The following is a 14194-nucleotide window of genomic DNA, read 5'->3' as shown; positions in this document are numbered from 1 at the left end:
ATTGGTATCTTCATCGAAGTGAATGTGCTATACTTTAAGGTTCTCTCTAATCACGCTTACTTACGCACATTTCTCACGGCCCTGCTTTGCACTAACGTCACCACTAAACCTTTTAACAATACGTCATTTACGTTCTTTTCATTTGTTACAAGTAGTTTCATTTCATCCATGTAAAAATGACTATTTTCTGCTTGTCGTTGTGTTTATAATGGATAGAGTGAATAATTTAGTTCTCTGCAGAAAGGAAATGCAAAATGAGAGAGGAAACAAAGAATCATTGTGAAATATTTCCCTGTGCAATCTATGTCAAATGTCAAATGTGTGTGAAATCGTATGGGACTTAACTGCTAAGGTCAACTTACACACTACTTAACCTAAATTATCCTAAGGACAAACACACACACCCATGCCCGAGGGAGGACTCGAACCTCCGCCGGGACCAGCCTCACAGTCCATGACTGCAGCGCCTGAGACCGCTCGACTAATCCCGCGAGGCTGCAATCTATGGTTGTAAACGCTGTTGACTATCATTTACACACGTGGTGTCTCTCCTAAGAGTCGTGAGGCACATTTTCTCTTGTGTTTCGGCATATTCTTGCAATTTCGTTTTTGCAGTATGTAACTTGAGTCAGCACAAACAAATATTCCTCATCACGTCTTTTATGCGACGTCCAGTGTCGACGGAAACGGTCGGTTTGCTTCCCGTTACAACTAAAATTATTTTGAAAGTGGACTTTTACGAGCCATTTCGGTATAGTGGCCCAGATTATTCGATTTATCGACAGGTTTTAACAAGGAAAGTGAAACAAGATGAATAACAAGTATTACAGCAGAGGCTGGGCAGCGCTGCTGCATGGTAGCACTAGTTAGCGCTTTAATGTTGTTTACATGTGACGTTGTAGAAGCACAGCTATGACAACTGAAAAGAAGGTGAATGTTCAAGCGTTCTCTATTTACTTCGAATGAAACATTGTACAATTATTGTTCTGTGAATGTATGTCTTGTAAAAAGGTTATTTTGGATGTTTCAGTCAATTAGCGAACGAAGAGAGTGAGAAAAAAAAACGAACTATGAAAGTCTGAATTTTTTAAGCAATTCTTCTTGCCAGACTTTCTTTGCAAACGAGTCATCTGGAGAAAGGCACTTGCTTTTTGCCGGAACGTGTTTTTTGTGACTAAGTTATCTTGCTTTCTTATTTTTATAGGCACTGATAGTAAGAGAAGACCGTGGTCAATGAATATTCCACAGTCCTGGCTGCTTCACGGATCAGCTGAGGATATCAGTCGGCCCGAATTTCCAAGCGGATCTTTGCGAAGACAAAAGCGTATACGCTACCGATCGGCGACGACACTTGGTAAAACAATTCGTTACTCGTGCTAATAAAGAGTGATGTCTTACTAACATTTACATAACTGTTGCATTGGTGTGTACGTGACTAACATCCTAACGAACCGAAACTAACCAGTACCTTGTAATACAAATTATCATCACCATATTTCACTTTCGGACAGAGACCTCGAAAATTAACAGTCTGCATGATATAGTCTCAAAATTAAGCATAATACTCGCTGTTCACCATAATCTTTGAGTTATGCATAATGCTCTAACAACGCACTACAAACATAGATTTAACGTTTAGTTTCTCTAACTTAATAAACATCTGATGAAAGTCCATACGATCATAGAAATTGCATATAGTTTCGACTACTCGAATATGTTGATCCAAACAGGACATGGTATCTAGATTTTACTGTTGCTCTTGTGTTTGGTATATGCTACATAAATACTGTATAAATTTTAATTCTCGTTAAACTGGTAATGACAGATTATTATCTACCCCCTGACTTTTAGATATTTCCGATATAAATACTCCGTCATTTCTTATGATACTATGAGCTACCGAATACTTAATATTGATACCGATAACACAGGTATCTGTATTCAATCATATCATTAATAAAAGGAACGTCTTTATCCAACAGAGGACTGACGAGGAAGAAAAAAACAACCCATCTTGTCTTGTCTTTATCTTTGCCAAATTTGAGTATCATGGGACCATTGTGGTCATTATTGCGAAAGCAGAAAAGAGTCATCAACCTCCACCGCACTCTCTTAAGGAATTGTAATAATTTCTTTGTTAAATCTTGTCAGTCTCCAGTGACCAGCACTCATAATTTACGTACAATGATCTTCTACTGGGACCGCTACGGTCGCAGCTTCGAATCCTGCCTCGGGCATGGATGTGTGTGATGTCCTTAGGTTAGTTAGGTTTAAGTAGTTCTAAGTTCTAGGGGACTGATGAAATCAGAAGTTAAGTTCCATAGTGCTCAGAGACATTTGAACCATTTATTAATCTTCTACTGGATTAAAATCGTTTCCGGTCGCAAATGTTATCCTACACCATATGAAGTCGGTGTTCTAGATAACTTGTCCAACCCTTAAGTATCTCAGTAGTTCAAGCACTCAGAAAAAATATCAGGTCAGATATCATGATTTGGCAGAGACAACCAAAGAGAAAACTTAATATTTTAAGCGGCATTGCAGAAAATAATGATTCAAATAGACTTCTCAATAAGAAAACAGTTTTCCTTGTAACAGTGGCACGTCCCTGTCGAAACACATACTTTTATTTGTGTTTGGAATATTTGTCCTTTATGGCATTATGTTTGTATTCAATTTTAACCTGTTATTGATTCATAGAAACATATCATAGTTTCAGTATTCCGATATATAATCTGAAAAAGGCGTTTTACTTTAACGAGGTGCTTAAAACAGTTAAAGACGCAATCAGTAACTTTCACTACCGTCGATGTTGATACTTTTATTCCAATATTATCGAGATATGTGAAAAATTTTCGGTATTGCTATGGATATTAATATCGTATCGAATGTGATTATGGAGCGACACTAATTTAGGTACTTGGAGCCCTGTGAATAGAACCGTTATTGTCTTGTTAGATATAGTTACCTTTTGGGAACCAGGGGTGTCCTTCCACATGCCCATGGTCATCAGCTTTTCACCTCACCCCCAAGATGGACAGTTCCTAGTGCCTGTGTAGTGATTATCATAAACTCAAAGCCTGCACCATTCCTGACCTCTACCCTGTCACACTTCTACTTATCTACAACATCACTAGTGCAGAAGCAACTAAGAGGGTTGGAACTTTAGTAATGGCAACTATTTATTTACACCTCGTACAAAATAGATACGTGTTTCAAAGGTTTACCGACCTATGTATAACCCGTTGCCAGCGATGTGAAAGTCGTAGGAAACTCTTAGCAGTACCAGTTGTGTTGACAGTTCGAGCGTCGCGGTCTATTGCCAGACGAATTTGTAGCAGTTCTGAAGCGAGTGCCGTGAAGCGTTCCCTTCAGTTTAGAAATTGAGTTGAATTTACGAGGGCTTAAGTCAGGGGAGTTCAGTAGGTGGTATAGCACTTAGCAGCACCAGCAGTCAAACAAATCAGTAACAGCTTGTACTGTACGTGCTTGAGCATTGTCCTGCAAACTGATGGTCAGGTCCTGCAGAAAGTGTCATCATTTCTGTCTCTACGCTGTTCAGTTTTGGAACACAACCAACCCCCAGCTTAGAGACAGAAGTGATGACACTTTCTGCAGGACCTGACCATCAATTGGCAGGACAATGCTCAAGCACGTACAGCGCAACCTGTTACTGATTTGTTTGACTGATGGGGCTGCTAAGTGCTATACCACCTGCTGCACTCCCCTGACTTAAGCCCTCGTAAGTTCAACTCGCTTTCTAAACTGAAGGGAACACTTCACGGCATTCGCTTCAGAACTGCTACAAATTCGTCTGGCAATAGACCGCGCCGCTCAAACTGTCAACATAACTGGCACTGCTAAGAGTATCCTACGACTTCCACATCGCTGCCAACCGTTATACACAATGCTGGTGACTACTTTGAAGGTCAGTAAAACTTTGAAACACGTATTTGTTTTGTATGAACTGTAAATAAATAGTTGCCATTATTTAAGTTCCAACCCTCGTACATAGAGGCTCAAGGCTGTTGCCATATCGCCAATCGTCGTTGTTAACTTCGTAACTACCGAGGTATTGAAGCACGTATATTTTTTATTATAGAGCTTGTCTAGTTTGATGGATAAGTTGATACGCGTCAGTCTGCCAGTGCAAAGGTCCCGGGCTGAATAAAGTCTTGTGCCAACCGCGGCAAGTGTAGACTGGTTGCGCAGTGCTCCCCGAAACAACGGTTAATACGACAGACAAGCCGACGGAGTTGTATGAGAACACATGTTGTTTAAAATGGATCAGGTGGGTTTAAATTTGCTTTCCGCTCACAATTAATGACGCATAGATTCCGACACTGATGGATTAATATCGATAAGATAAAATTGTGTGAATCAGAATTGCTTTGGCTTCATTACAATTTCATTGCAGATTTAAAATTAAAAGACGATTAAACGTGCGATAAAATCATACAAGCACCAGCTGATTCTGCAGCATTTATTCTGTTGCACGATGATATTAATGTTTCTACAGCACGCGCAGATCTGGGTTTAAGAACTACGAGAATATGTAATCTATTGTACGAACTACAGTTTACAAAATCTGTACAATCCTTCGAACAATTCAACAAGATGTTACAAACGTAAAATAAAAAGTGACCAAATAATAGACATTTTAACGTGCACAGAGGAATCAAAATCTTTATGATTTGTTTAACAAGGCGTACACCGTCACGTATCATAGGAAACGGCTTTAAGATATGAGGATCTGTCATGTCCAACTGCGGTTAAATGCCAACTGCGGACTAGTGAACTGTGAGAATGCATCATGCGCAATAACCAGAAGTTACATAGACAATAATATTGCGTATGATAGTTTTCAAAGCCAGCAGACAGGGACATGAACTTTAATGCCGTCAACATCAATGCAGTGAAATTATATAAAGCACCATTAGCGAGTGGAATAGGTAAGGGGACAAATGATAGTGGTACACTCCAACATACACACTATGTTGGCTTCTGAAGTAGAGATCTAAATATAGATGTAAATGGCGGCAGGGTAAGGAGAAAATAATAACTGTGCAAATAACGTCCAACCAGACTAAGGATCACGACATTATTAGACAAGAGAAGAGTAGAACGCAACATGAAAATCCTCCACGGAGTGAAATGTATAGCTTTTCACAGGAGAATGGCCGTCATAAAGAATAAGTGCCAGTGGATAAGACGTTGAAAACAGCTTTGATAGCGGCTGAGAACACACCGAATCAGTACAAAAGGATGGTGTACAGAAACAAGGGGCAACGTCAGTAATTCTGGAAAGCAACACTCGAAGACAGGAATAACATAAACCGGTTATCCAAATAACACGAAAAACAAAACTATTATGTGGCGAGGAGTTACACAATCTAAAAAAGAAGTTTTAAAAAAATGGTTGGGAAAAAAAGAAAATGAAGATAGAGATAAAGAGAGAGACACCTCACAGATGAAGATGTGCAACGAGACCAGTTAGACGCCAGTTACAACTAGAGCAGCAAATGGAAGGGCATGACACCCATATAGACGAAATAAAAGTAAAATGGGACGAATACGGCGGAATTCAGCTAATTATTGTTAAAAATGTGGTTGCAATTGGAATGGGATTGCCACGGAAATTACATGCAAATGGCCGATCCCCACGCTCAGCGCCAAAAATGTTATGCAATGAAAATAAAAATACATATAGCCACATTTTGGTAACCAAACTGTAACACAATGAAAACTGAAACGCAAATGAAGTAAATTTAAATTCATAAAGTATGGAAAAATTCACATTTATTATAATTTTCCACAAACCACCAATACAAAATGGCCTGTTTGACTGGGCACAGACACGACTCGGTGATTGGGTATATAGTGAGGATTAACCACTTTATCTCACCATATGACGGAATCGCTGAAATCTGCAGGCGTGTGTAACTAGTATGATCTTGATGTGACATGTCGATCTCCGGGCATGTCTCTCATGGTATTCCGCTGCAGTTGGTTAACAGCTGGCAGTTTTATCTTTCTGTGCCACGGTTTCACGGCAACAATAAAAGTAGCTTAATCCATTTCTTGTTCCTCGTTATTTGCCAAAGCACCCTCCAGATTGAACAGTTGTCGACGCAGCTCTATTGCTCTCGCCATGGTCTTCAGTCACTGTCCCCCAACACACATGCGGCATCTGTTGTCTGCAGCAATAGACTGCAGAAGTGTTGTCCATGTTACATTTGGAAGTTGAGATCATACTAGGTTGACACAATCGATGCTTAAGCGTTCAAGCATCTGACTGCAAGAGATACCATCTGACACAGAATGGAAAATGAGGCTGCCACAAAGTAACAATAGACTTTGGGATGAATACAGGAATCAGACTCAGAGCTTGAAAGCAGATTATTAAATAGGTTAACGCAAATTCAGGAAGTAAAATTAGCAGGCTGTATGTGAAACGCTCGAATCAATTCGCCGGATGCATGAAAGTCTCCTGAAGCGATCTCCAGAGCGATTCTCGAATCACTTAGACTAAACTCCCGGAACGGTCTTCGAATCATATACGAATCCGAGTCCTACAGACAGAATGATACCCTAATCTCCGGATGTAAACTCCGAATGACTTCCCAATGTGAATTTCGAATGACTTGCCAATGCCCAGACTATCCCTTTCCGGCAGTTTTGTTCTTCTCACCACTACATTTCCCATCGTACAGTCTTGTCATTGGTGGGCTCAATTTGCAATGTCACCGAATGAACTATCGATGCTGTGTGGGCCTACCTCCCCCTGTCAGTCTTGGTACAGGGTGCCAACCTTTCCAATCTTGCTTTGAATTGTTCCTGGGAGGCACCTAGTATGGATCACACCGTCTCCTATAGCACCATTCGCCACTGTTAGTGGCGGATTTTCTGAATTGGTTGGTTGACTTGGGAGAAGGGAGCAAACAGCGAGGGCATCGGTCCCATCGGATTACGGAAGGATGGGGAAGGAAGTCGGCCGTTCCCTTTCAAATGAACCATCCCGGTCAAAGGAACCATCCCGACATTGGCCTGGAACGATTTAGAGAAATCACGGTAAACATAAATCAGGATGGGCAGACGCGGGTTTGAACCGTCGTCCTCCCGAATGCGAGTCCAGTGTGCTAACCACTGCGCCACCTCGCTCGGTGGATTTTTTGAAGAAAATCACTGAGAATGCCTCCAGTCGTTCCACTGTATTCTTCTGCCAGGAATTCTTGAGCCGCCGATATTGTTGAGCGTAACAACAGACCTATTTGTTCACGATGAGGAGGCCTTTAAACCCCCGCTGGAGTATCTCAGGTCCTCGGAACCCAGCAGCGTCCCTCAGCTGTCAGTCTGTCTTTAAACGGGACGCCCGTTTCAGAGTGAATCACAACACTTGGAAACCGTCTGTCCATTTTGTGTAACTTTCAAGAAGTCTCACAGTATTCAAGTTTGGCTTAACTCTTTTGTCCAAACCATCGAGCTGTAAAGTATTAAACTGTACCACAAGTAAGGCTACATAATCATCACATTGAAATTAAATAGAATAAAGCCTAACCTGAAAACACAGGCTTTCAGAAACGACACATATGCTGCTGAGCTATGAGTGCTTTCATTGATGGAAGCAGTCATCAACACAATAGACCTTCCACTGATGGGGCAAAACGTTATGACCACCAGCTTAATAGAGTGTCGATTCAAGTTTGAAACGCATTATAGCAGCGATTCTGCGTGACAGGATTTCAACAGGTCCTTGATAGGTTGTCGGAGATACGTGGCACTAGATGTACACACACAAGTTACGCAGTACTCGTAATTTAAGAGCCGGTGGTTTGTGGCTTCGGAGCTGGCACACGATAGCGTCCCAGACGTGTTCCATCGGGTTCATATCAAGCGTATCTGGTGGCCAAGACGTTAACTTGAGTTCAGTATTAAGTTTCTAAAACCACTGTAGCACGATTCTGACCTTTAGAAACGAATAACATTCCTGCTAGAACATGCTATCGCTGTCAGAGAAGACCTAAAGCATGAAGGGGTTCAGGTGGTCAGCTTTAATGTTCACGTGGTACACAGCTGTCATAATGTCTTCGATTACTACTAGAGGTTCCATGGGGGAAACCCAGTGAATCTCAACCACCAGCCTGCATTCGTTTTGAGGTGCATATTTTGAGCAGCCGTTCAACTGGACGACAGCGTATCCGGTGACGATCGTCGACCTGCTGTAACAATAAATGTGATTCACCCAACCAGCGAATTTCTTGAAGACGACGCAATCGGTAACATTAACAGAGAACATCAACATGCTCCGGCAGTATTGCTTAAACAATGTAATGTCTCTGAAAAGAAAGAGATTATAGAATACGAAAGAAGCATCATAATCACGGTACATTGCTAACAGTACAAAAATACACGTCTTTGGGAACAAACGACAGGTTACAGAAGAACTAGTTTTTAGCGAAGAAATATTGACCCTACTAGCAAACACGTGCCAACATATAATTTTTGACGCTCTTACAAATGAAGACCAATTTTCGAACATAAAATTTTAACGAGGAGTTCATAACCTGAATTGAAGGACTAGGCATACAGATGCACCGATTAAGACGCACTCCAATACCAAAGCGTACACGTTTGCGAACTCTGGAGTGGCGAGCGGGCTAGATAGATTTTACGCACTTATAGTCAGTTTACCATATACTGCTGACGCCATAACATGCCCGTTCCTTTTACAGGGTTTGGGTCCAATTTGCAACTCAGATAACGATCCGAGGAAGAGGACTATGCAGGTACACGTCTTATTTTTTCACGGAAATTTTGGATTAGTGGACGTCTTGCTTACAAAGCCAGACAAGGTAATGAAATCGAATAATTTGGTCGACAGAGTACGTGAAACCACAATAGAAGAGAACTGACAATATTCTTGTGGATCTGGAGTCATATCATAAAATCATCTTGACATAATAGTTCAACGGCCCGTCTGGTTGCCATCTTCAGCTGAGAACGCTGATTCCTAAATTTCTCCGGAACTGGTTCTCACCAAAAAAAAAAAATGATGGGGCCCCTCCACGCCCACACCAACGTGGTGACCAAACCAAAAGTTCTACTGTCACCTCCGTAAACATGTTAGTTTTTGAATCAGGCGTCACAGGATGCGGGCTGTGATGTTGTCCATGCGTCTGGGTAAGACTACTCATTAACATGGTCCATCAGGAGATAGAAGTGGTCGCAAACGATTGAAGGGTAGTGGTTGTAAGGGCAGAGGAAAAAAAGTGCCAAGGCAAGAGCCAAGGGAAAAAAACCTCTGCGACAGTAGGACGGGTAGTAAGGGCAGTAGCGGCTTGCTATCTGCGACAGTGCATGCAAGGTGTGGTTGTGTTAGTTCGAGGTATCGTGCATCGTTACCTTTGTCGTTGTTGGAGCTTGTTGCGGCGCTTGCTGCAGTTGCTGCGTCCCTGCAACAGTTCAAGGTCGTTGTGGATTAGTGGGCGATCGGTCATAGAACGGCTCACGGACTGTGTAGGGGGGTGTGTGTGGCTGGTTTGCGTGCTGTGTACAGTACGGTTTCCCTGCGGTTGCCTGTTTTTCGGCTAGTCGCACATCTGGGTTTCCAGTAATAACTGTGTTGCAGGGGCTCGCCAGTACTGTCGTGTTAGCGTTCTATAGACCATAGATGTTCAGTTCCTAGCCAGTAATGTCTTTGGTCTGTTATGCTTCCATCTATGGTTGTGGTCGTAGTTACCCAGAGAAAGGATAAACGGGTTGCGCGAGTGTCTCGTGTTATTGTACAGTCGTGTGGAGAGTTTTTGGAATACCTGCAAGATAGTATCTAGCCGGTATTCCCGGTGAAGGTCCGCGATGCGTGTGTAGCGCGGAGCGTTGCTTATGATTTTGAGTACTTTATTCTGTATGAGCTGCAGACGGCGCAGGCGAGTTGGCGCAGCGTATCCCCAGACAGGGGCTGCGTACGTCATCAGGGGTCTAATAAGTGTCATGTACATGGACCTAGACACCCTCCTGTTTAGTGTGCTACGCCTGTTAAGCATAGGGTAGAGTTGTTTGAGCCTCGCGTTAGCTTTGTTGGTCACGTGTTGAATGTGGTCCCCCCAGAGTAGTTTCCTGTCCAGCCAGACACCGAGGTATTTGACCTTCTCGCGGAAACGTATTGGGCGTGTGTGTGGTGTTATTGGGTTGCAGTGCTGATGTTTGCGCAGTTGCTTCGGTCTTCTAGTGAACAGAACGGCCTCGCACTTGTCGACGTTTACTCTAACACGCCATTTCACCAGCCAAGGCTCCGCCGTTCTGAGTGCGGTCTGTAGTCGTGAGTTAATGTTAGACGGCTTCCAATCTTGCGCAAGGATGGCAGTGTCATCCGCGTAGATTGCTACCGTCGTGTTATGTGTAGCTGGGAGATCGTTGATGTAGAGGTTAAACAGTAAGGGCCCTAGGATACTTCCTTGGGGTACTCCTGCCTGTATACCATGTCGTGTCGATTGTTTGCCCTGCACGTCAGTGTTGAAACTCCTGTCCGTGAGATATGAGTGTATGAGACGTACGAGCCCGTGGGGGAACCCTGCGTCACTGAGTTTGCGTATTAGGCCGTTGTGCCATAGACGATCGAAAGCCTTTTCGATGTCCAGGAACACCGCCCCAGTTGCCTTGCTTGTGTTGTATCCGTGTGTTATGTATTCAACGACGCGGAGGAGTTGTTGTGTTGTTGAGTGGTGATTCCTGAAACCGAATTGCTCCGGTCTCAGGGTGTCGTTTGTGATGCAGTGCCTGGTGAGTCGTTTTAATATTACCTTCTCAACGATCTTGCTGAGCGCGCTCAGCAGACTAATGGGTCGGTAATTTTGTGGGAGGGAGTGGTCTTTCCCCGGCTTCCAGAACATCAGGACCTTGGCCGTCTTCCAAAAGGCGGGGAAGTGTTGGTGTTTGAGTATGGCATTCGTAATGTGTGCTAGGTAGTCTACAGCTTTGTCCGTGAACTCCTGGAGGACACGGTTTTGAATGCCATCGTGACCAGGGGCCTTCCTAGCGGTGGTATGCATGATGGCCCATTTGATGTCTGCTGTACTAGCTTGTCGGATGTTGTTGCGCGCTGGTTGGGCCAAGATGCGTGTGACCTCCTGCTCCGTATCAAGTGTGAATGCTGGGTCTGAGGGATCCAGGTTCGGTGTGAATGACGCTGCGAGTGTGAGGGCCATCAGTTCCGCTTTTTCTTCCGCAGAATATGCTGGTCCGTCTGGCCCTTGTAACGTGGGGGTGTACAGTTTCTCCCTGGTGAAGTGTCGGGCTAGCTGCCACACGCCAGGCCGCGTGGTGTCTAGCCCTTCGAGTTTCTGGTCCCACTGTTGTGTCTTGAATGTTTGTATTTTTTCCCGGATTATACCCTGGAGCCTGTTAATGTGCCGTTTGAAGTGCTGGCGCCTGGTACGCTGCCAGTGTCTCCTGAGGCGGTTCCTCATTGAGATTAGGCCCAGTATTTCCTGGGGCAGGGCAGCACTGTGTTGTTGTGGCGTGCGGATTGGCATGGTGTTGGCTATTGCGTCCTGGACGGCGCCGGTGAGGGTTTCGACTGCCTCGTCAATTTGGGCTGTCTCGTTAATCGCGTGGGTTGGTGGGATGCGACTGTCAAGCGTTTCCTTGAACTGGGTCCAATTCGCGCGCCTGTAGTCTAACATCCTGCGTTGTACCATGTTCTGCAGTGTTTCTTCGATGTACAGTATAACGGGTTGGTGATTTGAGGGCAGATCGTTTCCAACGGCAACGTTGAGTGTCGTTGTTATGCCCTTGATGAGGGCCATGTCTAACACGTCTGGCCTGTGTCCCCTCCGGTAGGGAATGTGCGTCGGTTCGGTCGGCGCTAGTGTGATGTAGTTTCGTCCTAGTGCATGTTCGTATAGTTTCTTGCCGTTGGAGTTTCGTATTCGTGAGTTCCAGTCCGGGTGTTTTGCGTTAAGATCTCCAGCGGCTATTACGCGCGGTGATATGTTGAGTATTGTGCTGATGTCGCGTGTTTTGATGTTTTTAGGGCTGTTGTATACTGACACCAGTGTAGTGTAGGCTCCGTTGAACATGACCCTGACGGCGGTTGCCTCTAGTTTTTCGAGTTCGGGGAGCACTATGTTTGTGTGTTCTATGTCTTTGTGTATGATGATGGCTGTTCCGCCGTGACCGGAGCCGTCCGGTCGGTCGGTACGATAGACGCAGTAGCCGGTGAAGTTTAGTTGGTTGCGTGGTTTGAGCTTAGTTTCGCTCAGCAGTGCGATAAGGATACCCTTACGCTCCATGAACGCGGCGAATTCCGCCCTTTTGTTATTGATCCCGTCTGCATTCCAGAACAGGATCTGTGTCAGTGTCTGGTTGTTTGCGATGGGGGCGGGGTGTGGTGTGTTATCCATGTATGTGTGTAAACAGTGTGGTGAACGCTGTTTGTACGGCAGCCCAGTACTGCCCGGGTTGGGCAGTCGTGAGCTGTGTGAAGAGTGTGGCGACGGCCGCCCAGATCTTGTGAAGGATCTGGGTGGTCGTGTGACGGGGGAATAGTGTTTCCAATAAACCCCCAGATGTTGTGTTGGCGTTGTGTGTGTCGGCCTGTGGCTCAGTTGTGGTGTTAGCGGCCGCTGGTGCGGGTGTTGACGTTATGGATGGGCTGGCGCTTGTGTTGTTGTTATGTGGAACATTTTGAGGTGCCTGTGTATTAGATGTGGTGGGGGGAGGAGTAGTGTGTGTGCTGGTGTTGCTGGCTTGCTGACTGTGTGTCTGTGTGGCATTGTTTTGTTGTCGCTGGGTATTCTGTTGTGGTGCGCGTGTGTTCCCGCTCCTGTTTCCACGTGTTCGCCTACGCCTTCTCTGGGTTTTTGGTTCTGGGGTTCCCTGTGTTAGTGTGTTTTCTTGTGTGTCATGTGTAGGTTCGCAGGCAGTGGCTACAGGGGGTGGGGTCGTGTTGTTTCTGGGGGCTGGTGTTGGTACCGGTGTGGGTGCAGTGTCGTGTGTTGGCTGAGACGATTGTGTTGCTGTCGCAGCGGTTGTGATAGGTGTGTGTGCTGGGCGCAGAGGTTCCGCGGCCTGCACTGCTCCTCCAGGGCGTGTAGCCATGGCGAACGACACACCGTTCCTGACAGGGTTTGGTGCGGGCCTTGGTCGTGTTATGACGTTGGGTGGCTTCGACTGTTGGTTTTTGCGCCTCTGCGCCTCTCTGTATACGTTGCAGCCCCTGTAGTTGGCCGCATGGGCTTGGCCACAGTTGGCGCAACGGCGTATGTTTTCGTGTATTAGTGTGCATGCGTTGGAAGCGTGATTGCCAGCGCATCCGCGGCAACGGGGTGCAAGGCCGCAGCGGAGGCCCGAATGACCGAACCGCTGGCAGTTGTTACATTGTTGGGGGACTTGTGGCGGTTCGTAGGTTTCTACCCTTACGTCCATCCGCAGAAGGCTTTTTATCTGCAGAAGGCCGCGGGAGGCGGCCGTGTCGGCCATCTCGACCAGGTAGTGTGGTAGACGGTGGTGGGAGCGGAAGCCTGTCATCCTGGAAGCACTTTTGCAGTCGAATCCAAGGAAGTTAAGCGCCGCTTGTACTGTGTTGTTTGGGGTGTTGGGGTCCACTCCCTTTACCACGTACTGCTGTGTCCGTTCTTCGGCGGTCCTGTACGTATAGTGCTCGATTTCCTTTTCTTTGAGGAAGATAAGGAGATCTTTATATTCACTGTTAGTTGATACGTACAGTGAGGCCCTATCCCCAGAGTACTTCGTGTGTAGCGTGCAAGGTGAGTGCCTTTCCGCGAATGTTGTGTTGAGGACGCTGAGGTCCCCGTAGTTCTGGATTACGACTGGGGGAAAACCAGTCTTCTGTTGTGTGGGCGTAGCTGCGGTTGGTACTTGTGTGGTGTTGCTGACCGCAGGTCGGGTCGTGTTTGTTGTTGTATTGGTGTTCCTAACCGGAAGCGCGGGTTTTGGTGTAGGTAGCAGCGCCTTTCGGCTACCTTGCGAGTGTGGTTGCTCGCTTGTTTGCGTGGTGTTTCTCTGTTTGCGTCGTGGGCCCTCCACCTGCCAGGGCCCAGTGTAGTGTTGTTCTGTGTCCGCATCTGCGGCTGCCGGTTCCGCCGTTGGAGTCGGCTGCCGCAGTGGGACAGTGGTGCATGAGTCACCAGATGCAGGTGAATGCAGTGTTATGTGCAGTGTACTTGTCCGCGTG

The 14194-nt window shown here is 45.6% G+C and overlaps 1 protein-coding gene across 1 annotated transcript in view; it reads left to right on the top strand.

Moving 5' to 3' along the window:
- The window catches only part of LOC126470699 (pleckstrin homology domain-containing family G member 7-like), a 489741-nt gene that overhangs the window by 206406 nt on the left and 269141 nt on the right, over positions 1–14194 (top strand). The window contains exon 4 of the mRNA XM_050098699.1: positions 1205–1354. Coding sequence (XP_049954656.1) covers positions 1205–1354 — 150 coding nt within the window. The remainder of the gene's footprint in view (positions 1–1204; positions 1355–14194) is intronic.

The sequence above is a fragment of the Schistocerca serialis genome, chromosome 3 (assembly GCF_023864345.2).
Source record: "Schistocerca serialis cubense isolate TAMUIC-IGC-003099 chromosome 3, iqSchSeri2.2, whole genome shotgun sequence".
NCBI classification, from domain to species: Eukaryota; Metazoa; Arthropoda; class Insecta; order Orthoptera; family Acrididae; genus Schistocerca; species Schistocerca serialis.
This window is presented reverse-complemented; position numbering and strand designations above follow the sequence as displayed.